Source organism: Dermochelys coriacea, chromosome 1 (genome assembly GCF_009764565.3).
Source record: "Dermochelys coriacea isolate rDerCor1 chromosome 1, rDerCor1.pri.v4, whole genome shotgun sequence".
Taxonomy (NCBI): Eukaryota; Metazoa; Chordata; order Testudines; family Dermochelyidae; genus Dermochelys; species Dermochelys coriacea.
This window is the reverse complement of record NC_050068.2, coordinates 237535736-237554246: the sequence shown is the minus strand read 5'-3', so window position 1 is coordinate 237554246 and position 18511 is coordinate 237535736. Positions and strand designations below refer to the sequence as shown.

Genomic DNA, 18511 nt, shown 5'->3' with positions numbered 1-18511 from the left:
CATTACACAGTGCTGCAACTCCTGCGATATTTTTTTAATCACCAATTCCATGATATTTGATGGGGGGGGAGGGCTTCTTCTTAAAATCCCAGCTGCTGGAGCAAGGCAATTATGTGAGAACCTCAGCTTTCATCTTAAAAGGAAGTGTCTTATCCCTCCTAGTTGCACAGCTTAAAAAACATGAACCATAGAAACTCAAAAAACACAAGGGGAATAAAATGAACACCAAACTTCTTTCTTTTCAAAAATCTTGTTTTGGAGGAACTGGCTCAAACTTCTTGAACATTTGGCATTGTCAGTGCTGTTACTATAATATAAATTATTGCAACAATAATGAAGGACCTGCCCTACTTATTGTTAGGGGACTTATTCCTTCACCCACCTACTTCCCTGGTCCTTCTCGCATGAACAGAGAGCAACAATACCCAAAGTACAAATGTGCAAACAACTCGATGTTTATTGGGGTGAACTTCCAGCAAGCATGATTCCAGTTTCCTTCCTTAGTATCCCCCTTCCCAGTTCTGACACCACAGAGCCTTACCTGTGTCCTTGTTCCCATTTCCCCCCTTAGCAAAATGTAATTGCAATTTCCCCACCCCCATTCCCTGTTCCCATTCCCCCCCCTTTATTTCCTGATTGACAGCAGACTACATAGTAAAACTTGAGTTCAGCTTAGCTATACCTTAACCAATCATTTTCCTGAAATTTAACTAACCAATCCTAACATATTGTAACATGATTATTTAACCAATTATATCCCACCACCTTAATTAGTTTACACCCAGCAAAATTAATTATACAGCAGACAGAAACAATCACAGAACCAGACATAGATTATACAGACAAACAATAGGGAAATGGGGACTACAACGATAGAACAACACAGAAATGAGGATTTCACATCCCAGCTATTGATAAGTGAGTTCTTGCCAGACAGGATGCTATCAAACTAAGTTTCCTTTTACATTTTCTAGGCAATTCCCTTTCTCTGGAGGCGATAGGCATTATCAAGACAGGATTGTATTCCTAACAGCCCAATAGCACCTTATTTCAATGTGACTAGTTTGGAATGTGAGGATGTGACCGGTCGCTTCCCAGTTTATGGCTGCCTCTGCTGTCTAGCCAAAGATCTTAGCCTAAGAACAGGGCCTCAGACTGTCACAGTAAGAGAAGGCACTTACGCCGGCAGACAGTGATTTTGATTCTTTCTTTTATACCTCTATAACTAGCTAAGTGATAAGAATACACCTAAATTCTTAGAGTATAGGCCTTTACAGACAGGCCTGAATATCTATATCCTAACACTTATCAATGGAACTTTGGACAAGGATTTGAGTGAGAGTCGGTGTAAGCCAAATACAGAGCCTGACCCTCCCAGGAACTGAGCACCTCCTGAAAGGCACAGCGAGAACCTCAATAGGACCCAAGATATGGCAAGCTGAAATTCCAGTCTAAATGACTAGTTATAACTACTTGTCTGCAATTGTCTACTCTTTATAAATACGTAGTATGTATATATACAGCATCTATACCTAATGGGCTGTAGCCAAGAACTGCTTGTTGCAGCAGAGTTGGGGTCTGTCAGGTAGTTGATTCCCTACCTGATTTGTCAGCCTCCCTAGTGCAGGGTTTCTCAGGCTCCATCATCCTCATGTTGGCTCTAACTTAAATAAGATTGCAACGATCCCAGGGGGACTGTCTGCCCAGTGAAAACAGCAGGAATGCAGAAGTGGCTACATTCTCTCCAAACTCTAGCACAACACTTAGACTGGTTCCAACACTGCAGAATTTGTTAGTATTACATCTCCTGAGCTGCACAAAAAGGCTAAAATTAGGAGATATTTATATAGATAAATATTTATCTATCTATATCTGTGTATGAGAGGGAGGATACATGATGCAGTGGTATGGCTATAAAACCTTTATTGCATGGGTTATGGGTAGCTACATTGTGCTTGAGAGACAAAGCCATGAAGGAGTTATGCAGATCATTGCAAGGATATGCCATTAAACATTTATGCTGCAGTGCATCATCATTTACATTGTTTGTACTGCAGAGAAAAAAACTGAAATGTTTGAGAGCTTAAAAAAAAGTATTTGTAGTATTTTTTGTTCCCTTAGTAGACTACAAAGTAACTATATGGGGGTAGGGGTTGGAAAAAGTGTGAAATTATATTTAATCTAAAATTTTTCATTAAATTTTCTGATTGAAAAAAATCAAAATGAAAATTTTCAATTTTGGGGGACATTATTTTGATCTTAACATTTTTTTCCCTTTCTCTTTTCCTTTTTTCTTCCCCACCCCTTCAAAAAAGCAGAGGGAAGGAGATTTGTAAAATGAAAAGAGGAGGGAAAGACTTCTTTCCATTAGAAAAAGGTGGATTTAAAAAGAAGTGGCTTCCCCTCCTCCACAACTTCAAAGGGTTTTTTATCAAAAAATTCAACCAGCTCTGTCACAGAGATCACTTTCCCACAGCAACTGCTTTATTGTTCAGTAACAGGTTTGATAAAATTTGTATAGGTAATTCAATTGTCAAATCCTAATCGGGCTACAAATTAAATTCTGGTGAATAAGAGGTATAAGATGCATGTATAATTAATTAATATTATGTGACCCTTTGTCTATTTGATTTGGTTACTATTTGGTTACTAGCTTGATGTCTGTTTCATGGGTGCAAAGAGATAACTCAATCCTGTGTGTAGGTTGCACATCTGCAGGAACCTAAAGTCAAGGGCTCTAGACAGCCCCAATCACAGGTTCTTAACTGAAAATACAGGTGTCAAGGCCTTTTCTTGTTTTGTTACTGTCCAGGGGAGCGGGAGTTAGGGAGGGGCACAACCACCCCACCCCTCCAGTTTAGGATTGATCCAGGGCCCTTTAGGTGAGAAATCTTTAAACAAATATCTTGGAAACTGTCAAAATCCTCAACCCTGATGCAGGGACAAGGCCTGAAGGGAAACAGGCTGTAACATGTTCCCCCAGAGGACTGTGGAGATACTAACAGGGATGAATCAGGCATATCTAAGCCTATCATTCCTCTCAAGACATAGGGCATGTCTACACTACAATCTTAAATTGACCTATGTTGGGTCAACTTGCGGCCGTCACAGTAATTACAGTGATGTCCTCACTACCCTCCTTCTATCGGTGGTGCACGTCCTCACCAGGAGCACCCCACTGACTGAAGAGGGGCAGTGTAAAGGGCTGAGATCCAGGGCTCTCAGCTCCACGCAGTTCCCTGCTGGGGCCCAGCTGCCCCCTGGGGCTTCTCACCTCCAGTGGCAAGATCCACTCCCAGAATCTGGTCAGCTGCTGTGCTCCTGGCAGGAAGCCAGGAGTCTGGAGAGCAGCAGGGCTCCCAGTGGGGAGCCCAGACAACAGCCGATGTAAGAAACTCAGCGTCTACACAGGTTTCAGACTAGCAGCCATGTTAGTCTGTATCCACAAAAAGAAAAGGAATACTTATGGCACCTTAGAGACCAACAAATTTATTTGAGCATAAGCTTTCGTGAGCTACAGCTAATTACATCAACAGAAGCTCTACGCTTCTCATGGAGGTGGAGTTATTATGCTGGTGTAGTAAAGCTATACTTAACATCGACAGGAGCAAGGCTATACACATTGACATAGTTAGGTCAACATAAGCTGCCTTATGTCATCCTAACTTTGTAATGTATATCAAGCCTTAAGTAAGACAATATGCATGTAGGTCTTTTTGTTATGTTAATCCCTTTCTTTCTGATTGCTATCATCAGATAGACACTTTTTTTTGAAGAAGCTGTTTGGTGTTCTTGCATTTACCTGCTGTGCACCGCTCCTGAAGAGAAATCTATAGCAGGGGCCAAGTCCAGTTGGACCTGCTATGGAGACATGATTGCTAAATGAGTGCTGTAGCCAAGAGACCCACTCTAAAAATGGAGTGACTTGCAGGATTTCAGTCTGAGAGAAGTGTGTATGCTGGGCCTGTCCCTTGAAAGGGGTGCCCAAGGAAAGACTGAGGGTCAAAGGTACAGCTAACCCTGGAACTGTAAAAGCACGTCTTGGAGATTTCCATATCAAACAATCCAATTTTCATCCTCCCTGTTCCTTCTGATTATGGGTGAGTATTCTGAGTCAAGATAGAGTTTCATCAAAATAATAATAAAAAACGTTATGTTGAATACCTCTACTATAATATAGATTTTCAGTGCATAGCATTATTAGCTAAGCTAATACATTATAGATTTTAGCAGCATATTGAAAAAACTATTTGTGGTTTTCAGCCTCAGGAATTTACAAGAGATCTTTTAATTTCAATAGTATTTCTATTCTGAAAGGAAGGGAATAAATAGTCATTAAAATCTTAAATCAAATGGGTTTTACTTCTTCTATTTGAAAAAGTAGGGAACACAATTGTGTATGGCTTGTGGTGGCTGCTGTTCCCTGCCATTTGCACTCTGAAGTTTTGAAGACACACTGCTTTTGCTGTTGTGCCCCCTCCAACCGCAGAACTCAAAATATTTGCGTAGCCAATTTAACTGCACAGCTTTTTATGAGCACACGTACATACTTATAAATCAATATATGTTTACTGGTCTTGTTTCCGATCTCATTCTAATAATATGTCATATGGGGGGCGGGGGAAAGGATAAATTGGCTCACTGATATTTGCCTTGATTGATATGATAAACTCCAAATTGGCCAAGTCACTTAACCTCTTTGTGCCTCAAAATACACCTCTATAAAATGGACATTATAAGGGGAGGTTTTCAAAGGCACAAAAGAGGATTAGACTGCCAACTCTCTTTTGAACCTTTGAAAATGTTTTCCCCCATATTGACCAATCTCACAGGGATATTGTGAAAGAGCTTTGAGATCCTTGGATAAAATGTGCTATTCAACTGTAAAAATGATAAGGAATTTAAAATAACTTATTTGAAGACTGCAGAAATGGGCATCTTTGGTTCTAATGACCATAAATATTATTCAACAGTCAGAAACCAAGGACCATTCTACATCTGTTTCATATGGTGGGTTTCATTCCAGGTACCAGATAAGAGAGTGGATCTTATACCCTGTGGAGAGAATTCTAAAATGAATGTCATTTACATGTACAGCTTACAATACATTAAATTCATTTTAACTAGTTTTATTTTGTTTTGTTCCAGTGAATATACAGCTCAAATTCTTCAGTGTTACTCACTGTGACTTTGAAACTGTGGCAACTCTCCCCTGAGTGTTGTTAAGATTCATGGGATGAAGAAGCATGGCGTACTTTTGGAAAATGTCTTTGACACAAGATGAGTTACACGAAGGACAATCTGAGGACCAAGCGTCTTCCTCTATGTATCATTTTAATCCTGATAGTCAGGTCAGTCTAGGACTTGACCAAATAGTTGGTGAAGGCAGCAGTGAAATACCCTTTTATGGTCCAGCATATTCACATGACCTTGAAGAAAATGAGTTTTTCCCAGATGCAGCAGAAGAACATTTATACTTAGTAAATCCACTTCAAATTCCTCATAGGGACCTTTATTTTGGAAGCTCCACCTCTCACTGGCAGCAAGTCAGGGTGCCACCAACAATTGGCTTCAAACCTTCTTTGCTATCCGGATGTAGTGACCTCTCCATTGAGAATTCCTACCCCACATACCCCATCGGAACACTTTATGACTATGGTCCATATGGAAGAAATAACTTGAGTCCAACTGCAGATGGATTTGGGTCAGATGTGGAGAAAGAGAATAAAAATCTGAATTTCTATATAGGCTTTGAACATATAGACTATCAACATCCCGTTTTCTCAGACAACAATGCAAGCGGACAAGGAACGAAAGATAAAAGAAGAAATGACAGTAAATCTTGCCTTGTGAGCTGTGGGGAAACATACTTAACAAACCCTTCTAGAGGAATGACCATAGGACCTGTCTGGCCCAGCATCTCTGCAAACAGCTCTGCAGACAGCACAGAGGTATGTGCCAAATTTGTATGGTTGAAAGACTTAAAGATCTTTGACTGTCCTCTGCCTTGCATCTGGTGTACTCACCCACACCTGTGTGGAGTGGATGAGAAATGGCTATCAGTCTGCACATGTCAATGGGCTTTAGATCAGGCCCATTGAAGTCAATTGAAAGAATTGCATTGATTTTAATGACCCAGGTCTTAAATAACCACACATGATGCAAGGTAGTGGATAATCAGGCAGCAATATTATTTTTCTTGGCAATCAGTTTTTCCTGTAATGCTTTTATATGTTAAATAGGAAGCTACCTTTTTAAACAAACAGTACATTGACTCTTCTTGACGATTAGTTGGGAGGAAAGCTTCTAAATTTTACTTCCTTGTAGAATCTCCTCATATAAATAATCTGTCTTTTCAGTCAAAAGAGAACTGAGCAGCCCATAAGAAATCACTTTAGAAGGGAAAGGAGACTGCTTAGTCTAACTAATAAGAATTTTATGTTGACCAGATCTGTCCCCCATCTTACTTGTGGCTTACCGAACTTATACTTAAATGTGTGGACTTATCTCTCATCTGCCCATTAAAAAAGGCTGCCTCATTTTTTAAAGTAATGGAACCAGTTTCTCTACTGATGTAATTGGTTTAACTCCATTGATTCTAATAGGACTAGGCTAATTTGGACTAGCTGAGGATCTGGTTTGTGGTCCAAAATGCTCCAATGTTGTATATTGTAGTAGTGCGCTTTTGGACCATTAGATTGTTTGGATCATTGGACCATTACTACTGTAGAGCAAAGTATTGTAGGGTGGGATCCCCCCAGCTTTTTTACAGAGGTAACAAAAAATCTATAGCAGCAGGGAATTATGCTGAATCTGTTTTGCTGTGTAGCCAAATTTACTATCTCTGTCCCTGTTCAAGCTGACTTATCCTAATCCTGAGATTTGGCACAATGACTAATTTGACCCCGTTCTGCTTGCTATTATGTATGTATATTTTTGAAATAAATATCTTTTACTGTAATTGAACAAGTCTTCAGAAGTCAGATCTCTTGATGATACTCTCTGGCCCTTGCTGTCTTTTTGAACCAAGTATTTTCTCTTTTTTTTGCCTTCCTTCAAGCATTCAGTGCTCCATTCAGGGATATTTGGGGGGAAGGGGAAGGAGCGTTAATTTTCTTGTCTTCCAGGTCTCCATTTCCCTCTCTGATGTTGTCCCTCCTCACCCTCCTCTCTTCACCCTTTCCTTTCCACAACTTGACATATTTCCCTTCCTCATAATAGTGATCCCCACCCACCTCTTGGTCAGCATTCTGAAATATTTCGGGAATCCTGAAGTATTCAGATACATGTGGGGAGAAGTTCGTCAAATCACTCTACAGTGACCCTTTTCAGATAGCTAGGGCATGATGCTGCAAAGTGCTTAGCATCTCTTGACCTTACTCAAAGCAGAAGGTGCTGAACACCTTGCAGGATCAGTCCTTAGGGTGTAAAGTTGACTTTTATTATAGACCTCAGTCAAGACCACTTCGCAAAAGGTAAGAATCATGCCAAGGTCTGGAGTTTGTGGTTTGTGCCTCTCTCTGGTGTTTACAGGCTGGAGAAAAATCTATTCCTCCTCAGACAGTAAGACTGTGGTTAACTGCACATTTTTGATGGTGGTTTTTAAAAGGGTGAAATAACAATTTCTAATTTATTTGGTGCCTTTCCTCCTGGAGTTCCACAAAGCAGATTGCAAACGGTAGCTGCAGCTAGGAGCAGTGATTACTAGGAAAGTCTATCTTTGCCCTTGCATGCTCAGAGTGGAACATGCTCATTCACTCTGTGAGTACAGTGCAGATGTGTTCTAGTCACATGTAGGTGGTATGAGGGGACAGAGCGTTCTCATTGGGGATGGAATCTTCAGAGATAACAGCTGTTGAATTCTGCACTCAGCATCTGCAAACTGAGATTTTTCTAAGGCTTCTAAGTTGGCCAAATGTGGGCAGACTTTCATGGGAACAGCAAAAGATCATCTCCCTGCCACATTTCAAGTCTCTGCTCCAAAGCTCGGACAAGCTTCTTAAAGAAACAGTCTTGAGAAATTTTTAACATGGACAAAATGTATTTTTCCCCAATTCATTCTTGGAAACAACTGAACCATTTTGGCTGGAACTTTTTTGAGGAAAAATCAGAGTGAGGCACAAAGATGGCATGGAAAATGTCAGCCTCAATTTTTAAAGTCTGACAAAGTTATGTATGATTCAAACCTGCAGCCAGACCAGGGCTGGACATACAGCTGCCATGACTCCCCCTTCCAACAGAGCCCGCAGTAACTCAGGGCTCAGGGAAGTTGCAGCAACTCAGCTACAGTGATTTATCCCCTAAGCGGAATGTACAGTGAGTCAGCACCTAGGTTTGCTGCAGCAGCATATACCTGGTCAGGGCCCAGGTCATATGACCCCCAGGCACAGGTATTTCACTGACCCCGCCAGAGCTTCAAGTTAGTTTGTGCAACAGCAGTACTCAGCCAGGAACCTTTATGCTTCTGCACAGTATTTGACTTCCTCGGCTTCCAGCCTTCCCTTGATCCAGTTGTTGTTCCTGCTCCAGCCTTGTCCTAGACTTGTTCATGGCTGCTTCAGCCTTGTCCATGCCCTACTCCAACCATACTACAGCCCAACACCTGCCTCCTGGTCTCCCAGACTCTGACTGACTTCCAGCTGGCTTCGACCTTTGGTCTACATCTGGACTCCGATTAAGATCCTGTTTGGCTTGTCTACGGACTCTGACCTCAGTTCTGACCCATAGCCTGTCCCTAGCCCTTGGTTTCGGCTCTTCCCTCAGCTCGATCTTGATTTGACCCTTGTACCTGTTCTGGACTATGGCTCTAATCACCAGTTCTGACTGCCTTGAACCCTCGACATGCTGTAGTCACTGACCCTCGCAAAACATTTAAAACATTGATGTTCCATACATAAGACTACAAATCATAATATTTTACAAATAGAAAAAAAAATTAAATTATGGACTGCTGAGGAACATAGTGCATTGTATTTGCTGAGTTACCAATGAAACCTTTTGATACTTCAGTGGAATCCAGTGGTTGATTTATGCTCACTGGAGTCCCATCTAAGTAAGTGAAATTGTGTTGAGGTGTGAGGATTTAGCCCTCAAGAAATCTATTGCAAGATCATGTTGCTGAACTCACTAGATGATTCACAAAAAGAAAAGGAGTACTTGTGGCTTAGAGACTAACAACTTTATTTGAGCATAAGCTTTCGTGAGCTAGAGCTCATTGCATCGGATGCTGTAGCTCACGAAAGCTTATGCTCAAATAAAGTTGTTAGTCTCTAAGGTGGCACAAGTACTCCTTTTCTTTTTGCGAATACAGACTAACACGGCTGCTATTCTGAAACCTAAATGATTCAGTTTTCCTTAGGTAAATAAAGTGAACTTTATTTCTTCTGTTTTAATTTTGGTATTTTTAGCTTGCAGATTGGTCTATCCAGCTGGTTGAAGCGGATCAAGGGAGTAATGAAAGTATTGCCTCCTTCTGCAATGTAGTGAAGAAGTAAGGAATGAAAAAACTTTATTCAACCAACTATGACATTTATCTCGCTAATATTCATTGAATGATTATTTCTACATTTCTGAACAATGCCATAATTTCAATGTCTTTTAAATATGGAAAAACTCCTTAAAATTTAAATTTTGGTTTAGAGATTAATATGAATGAGGAAGTGTGGTAGAAAAAATACTTTCTCTCCTTGCCACCAGTTTTGTTACTAAGAAGTAAATTGACCTCTTCAAAATTGATGTTTTTCAGTGTATTGAACATAAAATATGTTTCATGCCACTTTTTTGACCAGCTCTAATGCCTCTGGGGTTTGGAGCCGGAAATTGAAAGTTGGTTTGGAGATGATCCTGATACTGGAGAAGTGTTTTTTGTTGTCCTCATGAAAACTCTGTTTTGGCTAAGTTTTAAAGTTTTGGATAATTACCATCTGCACATGTGTAGTAGAGCAGAATTGGCACTTGTTCCTTACATTTTCTAAACAGTTCATCTGCACTGCATATATTGCCATGCCTGAAGTTAGCTGCCTGCCTGCTCACTCACTTTCCTTCAGCAAAATACCCTCTGGCCTAAGTAAAGGCTGGGAGCCTGAATGTCATGAGTTCAAATTTCATCGGTTCCATTGATAAGCCCTGATTATTGAGCACAAGCTGTTCATTAATGTCGAAGCACTCCTCTCCCAAAGCCAGGGATAGAACCTCAGAATCTTGATACCTAACATTTCACTTTTGTCTAGAAAACAACAGTGTAATCCACTGACAAACTGTGTTACATTCCACGCCAGTGGCTGTTCCACTTAGAGGATAATAGGCTATTATTGCTACCAGGTACTACCTTAGTTTTCCAACCCTACTGAGCGATAGAGTTGGGCTGTTACAGTCCCATATGGTAAAATTTCTTTTCTTCTTTCTTTCAGTTTTCTTTTTAAAAAACTAGAAATTTCATTTTTTTAAAACCAAGAACATTAAGAAATATAAGATTGAAGGTTGCCCATACAACCGCAGTTGAGTCCCAGTATTTGTATTTATTATGATAGTCTTTAGTAACATGGTCATATACTATTTTTCCCCCAACGACCCATTTTAGGTATTTAAATATATATAATATTCCATTTAAATTTAGATATTGAGTCAGTTTTTTCAAGGTCTGTCAAGACCTGTCTGCATAAAAATGTTTTCTAATTCATGTTAATGGCTCTGAAATTAGCTGAATATATTTTTAGCTCCGTGAGGGGGTTGTCCATCCCCCAAACATGCTGCATCAGAGATTTCTGTTTCCCTTTTTTCATAGTGCATCAGTGTGACTCCAGACCCCATTCTAATAGCATCAGATTCATGAAGGCCTATTCCACATGACATACTTTCCTGTCAGATACTCAGATTGTTCTGTCCAAACATTGTACATTTAACTTTTCATTCCACTTTCAGGAAAAGCCTCCTATTGATTTTCTGAATTAATGAGTTTATTTACAGCATTAGGGAGATTAATAGAAATTAAGCTGTTTCAACTTGGCCATAGCTTGTTTTGTGTGTGTCAGTGGCAAACCCTTTCTTTTTGTTTTATTAAAATAAGAAAGCATCCTCAGGAGATAATGTCACACTAAGGAAAAGACCAAGAAAAATCTCAAATAGATTTGCACACAACTAACCCATTCAGTCTTACTGAGCTTCCCCCAAGTCCCTAAAGAATCTTAATAACTGTCAGGTTTTATAAATCAGAGGCAAGATATATAATTCAAACGCTACATCATGCAAACTTACAGCTCCAGCTAGTAACTCAAATAGAAACCCATTATATTTTTCTCCAGGTAATATTTGTACAGGTGGCAACCCATAATTGAAATGTTTCATTGTATACATATCAACTTTAAAGCAGTTTCCATAATCTCTTTACCAGGTTTCTTGGTACAATTATGGAAGAGGCATTAGCAAATGTTCTTCCATGGATAGTTTCAGAATCCTTTTTAAAATGAATTTGACATTGGTGAAAGATGCCAAATTGACAGTCTCAAGGTTCACTGCTATGAGGTGTTGAATTTCTTCAACTCCTACTGATTTCATCAGGAGCAGAATATGCACTGCACCTCAGAGGAATGCTCAGCATCTTGCGGGATCAAACCCCTGGAAATGATGATTCTCTATTTATGTACAATATAGGTACAGCGTGGGCAGCAAGCAATACAGATTTTCCCCAGGCTGCCAAGACGCTGTACCTCAGTCCTGACTTGGGGGTGAGAAGGTAATTAAGTCTCCAGCATCCAGTCCTTGTCATCTCTACGGAGGTCTAGCTTACAAGGGTGAAGCTTGTGAGAGTGGAAATTGTGATGTGTACATGATCCACAAACGAAGCTACACAGGCAACTACTTTCACATAGTCAACAAAATGATCTTTTTATAGAATAATGACTTCTGTTTCTAGTATAAATCTAGCATTTGTACTATAGGTAGTGTCATTTTCCATTTTACCACTGAGCTACCATGTCCACTAACTTTTCATTATAAGTAATTGTATAATTAGCTTTGGAAACCTAGATTTCACCCCCAACCCTCAATGCTATAGGAATGCGTATGCAATAAAAGTAGAGTTCATACGGGTGTTTAAATGAGTTAGGAACCAGATCTGAGATGTAATATTGGCCATTATCTTTGAAAATTCATGGCAATTGTGGGAGGTCCAGGACGATTGGAGAAAGGCAAATATAGTGCCCATATTTAAAAAAGGGAAGAAAAAGAACCCGGGAAACTACAGACCAGTCAGCCTCACTTCAGTCCCCCGGCAAAATCATGGAGCAGGTCCTCAAGGAATCCATTTTGAAGCACTTGGAGGAGAGGACGGTGATCAGGAACAATCAATATGGATTCACCAAGGGCAAGTTATGCATGACTAACCTGATTGTTTTCTATGATGAGATAACTGGCTCTGTGGTTATGGGGAAGGTGGTGGATGTGATATATCTTGACTTTAGCAAAGCTTTTGATATGGTCTCCCACAGTATTCTTGCCAGCAAATTGAAGTATGGATTGGATGAATAGACTATAAGGTGGATAGGAAGCTGGCTAGATTGTTGGGCTCAACGGGTAGCGATCAATGGTTCGATGTTTAGTTGGCAGCCGGTATCAAGCGGAGTGCCCCAAGGGTCAGTCCTGGGACCAGTTTTGTTCAGAGTGACCTAAACAAATTGGAGGATGGGCCAAAAGAAATCTGATGAGGTTCAACAAGGACAAGTGCAGAGTCCTGCACTTAGGAAGAAAGAATCCCATGAACTGCTACAGGCTGGGGACCGACTGGCTAAGCAGCAGTTCTGAGGACCCGGGGATTACAGTGGACAAGAAGCTGGATGTGAGTCAGCAGTGTGTCTTTGTTGCCAAGAAGGCCAACAGCATACTGGGCTGCATTAGTAAGAGCATTGCCAGCAGACCGATAGAAGTGATGATTCTCTTCTATTCAGCACTGGTGAGGCTACACCTGGAGTACTATGTCCAGTTTTTGTCCCCCCACTACAGAAGGGATGTGGACAAATTGGAAAAGAGTCCAGCAGAGGGCAATGAAAATGATTAGGGGGCTGGGGCATGTGACTTACAAGGAGAGGCTGAGGGAACTGGGGTTATTTAGTCTTCAGAAGAGAAGAGTGAGGGGGGGAATTGATAGCAGCCTTCAACTACCTGAAGGGGGGTTCCAAAGAAGATGGGTCTTCTCAGTGATAGGTGTTCTCAGTGATGGCAGATGACAGAACAAGAAGCAATGGTCTCATGTTGCAGCGGAGAGGTCTAGGTTGGATATTAGGAAATACTATTTCACTGGGGTAGGGGGTGAAGCCCTGGAATGGGTTACCTAGGGAAGTGGTGGAATCTCCATCCTTATTGGTTTTTAAGGCTCGGCTTGACAAAGCCCTGGCTGGGATGATTTAGTTGGTGTTGTCCTGCTTTGAGCAGGGGATTGGACTAGACGACCTCCTGAGATCTCTTCCAACCCTAATATCTATGAAATAACCTTATAATGAAGAGATTTATACAGAGATCTATGCCACAAAATGTACTGTAATAGAGACCATATAAAATGCTGCCAACTCAACATACAGTATGCTGCTTGAACACAAAAGAAAGCAATGTGCTTACTAAAGAATATTTTATTTTAGCTACTAAAAATGCAGGTCAATTAGTGAAATGTAAAACCTCAATTGATAGGATATGTACTCCTATCTGATGCAGTATAGTGTATTTGCAGGTTCAGTCCCAGCTGAGAATCATGATGTCTCTAACTTTCAATGACACGCCAAAGGGGACTTGAAATTGACCTCTGGTAATTAGAAGGAGAGGCAGTATATAATTCACTGATGTAATATCAGATTTCCCTTTAGTGGCTTGACTTAGTGACTAGAACAGTTTACCTATATACATCTACAGGAGTTTCCTTAAACTTAAATAGGAGAAGCCTATATTTTTGGTGATGAATGTTCCAGGTTTGACCCTAGAGCTGGTTGAAAACAGATACAATTTTTGTGTGTGAGATTTTGCACAGAAAATGTGCCCTTGCTTGTTGAAGAATTTTGAAATGTTTTGACTAGCTGTATTCAGACTTTGCTGAGGCCTTAGTATCTGTAAGTTTATGTGCCCAAAGCTAGTTACACTATCTTCTTAGAAATCTGTCATTAAGAACATTGCTTTAATAGAACAAGATGAGAGTGAATATGTAAGAGCAAAATCTATGGAACTTGAAAATTGTAAAGAGAATAATAACACACAATTCTGTTTACAGCGGTCAGGCTTCTTGCCAAAAGGTTTACGCTGTGATCAAACCTAATAAAAGATCATAATAGCAGAGTCCTCACTAAGGGTGATGATATTAAATGCAGGTGGAGAGATTATGGTGTCAATATATATGCCTACCCAGAACCACCATGATACAGGACAACAGAAAAGAGAGAAAGAGACATTAACCCTGTGAGCATAAGTGGTGTGTGCTATTAAGAAAATGAAGACTGGGAAACACCAAAGGTAGGCAACATGCCTGAAGAATTGTTAAAAAACGATTGGCAAATGCAGTGCTGATTATATATGGAAAACATATAATTATGTACGGATGATTGGAAATTGGCCAGGAGAATGGACAAAGGCCCTTACCAAAAGAAGGGAGGCATAATAGAGTGTAGTGACTATCGTACATCTCCTTGATGTTGCATGCAGGCAAAATTCTGCTCTATATAATCCAGGATCACATGCAACAAACAATAGAAACAGGAATACCACCACAAAAAACTGGTTTCTGAAAGGGCCAAGTCACACATGATCAAACTGAGGATATCCATAGTCTGATTGAAAAATGCAGAGAGTACAATCGCACATTGAGTATGTGCTTAATTGGCTACTCAAAAGTATTTTACACCATCCAACATGACAGTTTGTATCTTTGAAGGATTCTGGCAGACAAAGCATCTAATTATTACAAGTCTCTAGCAGACCACAGTGCAGACAGCAATAGGCAATGGTGAGTGGTTTTCCACTGGGCAAGGTGTGAGGCAACCATGTATTTAGTCTCCAAGACTCTAACATATGTACACAGGATTTATTATGAGATGAGCCTTGGATGGTTTTGACAAAGTGGAAGGAGCTGGGATTTCCATTAGTGAACATCTCTTAGCTAACCTTGGGTATGTTGACATGACGCTCTTTTCTACAACCATCAATGCAATAAATGTTGGAGTCTATGAAAATAGTTTTGCATGGAATATGGACTATTTCTGTATGCGATGAAAACAAAGTGCTTGTACCTTGACATGATTAACAAAAATGAGATGCAAGTGGGCATCAGGATTAACAGACAAACTGTAGTGGCAGTAGATGAATTTAATTATCTGGGATCATATGTATCCAACTAAGGATGCTGTTCTAAGGAAATTGGTAAAAGACTAGGGATGGCTTACTCAGTTATGGTCTCCCTTAAGAAACTGGAAAAACCATGGCATCTCAAAATGTATGAAGGCGTGACTCACAAAAAGCCTCATTTTTTTGCATAGTGATTTATAGATGTGAATCTTGGGAAGTTAATGCTGCTGACAAGAAGAAAATTGCAGCTTTGGAATGTGGTGCTGGTGAAGACTCTCTTGCATATCCTGCAGATAGGCATTCATCTTTTTTTCTATGTTAGAAATATTGTTGGAGAGAAGCAGACCCTGATGTCAGAAATCAGTCGCAAATATATGTATTTTGGTCCCATTAGGTACAGAGATGGAAGGGGAGAGGATATCATAGTAGACGGCAACCAGTGAGGAGATGGATGAATGGTGTGTGGCAAATCACTGGAAGGTCATCTTACTGAGTGCTTGAAATTCAGCAATAGATTGAGAAGCTTCCAAAAATTCTGCTATGATGTCACCATTATTTAGACATGACTAAATGGGTTTACTTAGTTTAACAGAATACACTCGTTGCACCATGGTGAAATTATTTTGATCACAATACAGTGACGTCTCTGGCTAAACTCCCTTTGACTTTAGTGGGATTAGGATCAGACCCACACAGTGATTCTGTTCATAATTTGCATACTGTAATCAATGGAGATTTTACCAGTGGTTCTCTTATTTAATAAAACATGAAATAGGCAGCAGTTATCTCACCGAGATGTCTGACAGAAGTAGATTTGTTCATAGCATCAGTGTACCCTTCATCAGCATGTAATTTTTTCCCCTAATATCTATACAGTTGTTTTTGGCATATTGTGGTGGTTTTGTCTTAAGTGACAGGAGAGACAAATCTATAAATATATCATATGTTCTCTCCAGAATCAGAGACGCATATCCTGCTTTTGATTTGAAGACAAATACTGGGAAGATTTGGAGTGTCACAACAACATTATCAGATGAGATCCTTTGTAAATCAAAATTCAAAGTTAGCGTTTTGACAGACTGTTCATCTCCTCCACTGCATCTTACACCATGTGGTAAGTGCTTTGGGTTTCTTTAGCCTTCCAGAATTCAGTTCTTCAGTTCTACTAAAATACACAAACATCTTGTGAGGTACTTGGTACCATTCCATTTTAAGGTTGTCATTGTTTTTTGGAGGGAGGATGTCGGGTGGGGGGGCAGATTGAAAGTGCCAATTGTTTTTTTTTCATGAGAAATATAAAAGAAAATGTCAATTTTGCGTGAAAAACAATCAGCATTTATTGGCCTGATCTAAATGTAAGTAGCTTAAATATTTTTGGTCCAGATTCACCAATATGATCTGGTTTCTTTGTGCTACTTTAGTTTAATGGGTTGGTTAAGCCAGGCTCACAGCTGCTTTGTATCGCTAAGGCAGTACAAAGCAGCCAGTGCATAAATGTGAATCTGGCCACTTTTATTTTTAAGGCCTTCAGTTTGATTGTGAGCATTTAATTTTTCTGTCTGCTCTCCAAGAGGTCACTAAAACACAAATGGTTTTAACACCTTAAACTTTAAAATGAACCTTTAAAATGAACATTTTAATTTTTTTTTAGCAGTAAGGAAATAGCATGAATGAAGAATTGAAATGAAAATCAACCTCTGCTTTGGTGATTCGGATTGTTAGCTGTGGGAAATCAGATTGTCACAGAAGTTTGGAAGGAATTATTTCCCCTGTGTGTTGCATTGCACAATTGACTAGGTATATTGTGGGTGATCTTTGCCTTCATTCTGAAGAATCAGATGCTGGCTATTGTTAGAGCGAGTGTATCAGATTTGAGACACCAATGATCTAGTCTGGTAGGGCAAGTTCTTTATGCCTATAAAGGCAAATTTAGTTAGTTATATTGTGATTTGCTTCCTAGAATTCACAATCCAACTATACGTACATCTTTTCTGATTTTGGATCAGATCCTCAAAAATGACGGGGGGGAGAGAAAAATCTCTGAAATGGAAAGTGGCCTAAAAATTTGGAGCAGGGTTATGGAAGAATGTAACTACTAGAGTAGATTTATCATGGGTTAATTGCACAAATTTTCATCATTGCTGTGTCCAGCTACTATTGCATATGGCTACGTGAAATGGATGTGGCTGGTTGCAGTGACAAACAAATCTGCAGCATATCCTTGGGTCTTGTGCAGGCGCAGAGCCTTTGTCATGCCCTCTTTTTTGCATTAGGTTATATTCACTTTTGAGAATAGTACACACAATTTCAAGAGGGGAAAACTGAGTTTATAGATTTCAGTGGGAATAACTAGTTTTTTGGTTCTGCCATCTCTGATTCAGAATTGATAAGTTTATAATTCTAGATTCCTGACAGACTCACCTGTTTCTTTCAAAACCGGGGTGAGGTCAGTGACTTGTTAGGATTGTATGAATGACAACCCAATTTTCCTCAGAGCATGTGAAGCCAGAAAAAAATTATTAAATAAGGTGTGGTTCATTCTAATTCCTCTAGGTGGAGCTATACTGCAGCAAAAGTTAGCAGTCACACTATGACTTCCATTTTCTCTGCTCAAGGATATAGCCAGCAACTCTCTACCAAGCTGCTATTAATTTTTTCTTCTTATCTTTGTTTACAGCTAGCTGTATTGTCCGCAACTTAATTGTAGAGATTCTCCATTGTACAAATCAATATCCAGCCCAGGAAGAGTGTTTTCTAAGCGTTTACGGGTCTGATGAATTTTTGCAAAAGTAAGTATCTCATTAAGAGATGGTATTGATTACGTATTCGATCATTTAAGCTATGCACCTGAATACTGAAGTACTACATTTGTAAACAAAGCAGATCCAAAGGGAGAGATGCAAAAGCAATGGTCACATCACAAATCTTACATCCCACCTTCCTCGAGTCTCGGAAGGTATTTGAACCATGGAGTTTGGTTCATGCCTATCTCAAATTGTGCTTATACTGTGGGGTACTGAGAAGGGATGTGGTCTAGAGAAATAAGCATGAGACAGGGAGCTAGTACTCCTGAACTTGAATCTCAGCTCTTCTATTTACTCCCCGCATGGCCTTGTACAAGTTATTTCATCTCCCTGTCTGCCTCAGTTTCTTCATCAGCATTTCTTTTTTTCTAATGCCAAGGTTGCGTTGGGCT

At 39.9% G+C, this 18511-nt stretch overlaps 1 protein-coding gene across 1 annotated transcript in view; it reads left to right on the top strand.

Moving 5' to 3' along the window:
• The first annotated feature begins 5190 nt into the window (after positions 1-5190).
• PIK3C2G (phosphatidylinositol-4-phosphate 3-kinase catalytic subunit type 2 gamma) overlaps positions 5191-18511 on the top strand; it is a 305063-nt gene continuing 291742 nt past the window's right edge. Inside the window, exons 1-4 of the mRNA XM_043516861.1 lie at positions 5191-5951; positions 9408-9490; positions 16272-16429; positions 17993-18104. Of these exons, the coding sequence (XP_043372796.1) occupies positions 5247-5951; positions 9408-9490; positions 16272-16429; positions 17993-18104 (1058 nt within the window). The 5' untranslated portion in view covers positions 5191-5246. The remainder of the gene's footprint in view (positions 5952-9407; positions 9491-16271; positions 16430-17992; positions 18105-18511) is intronic.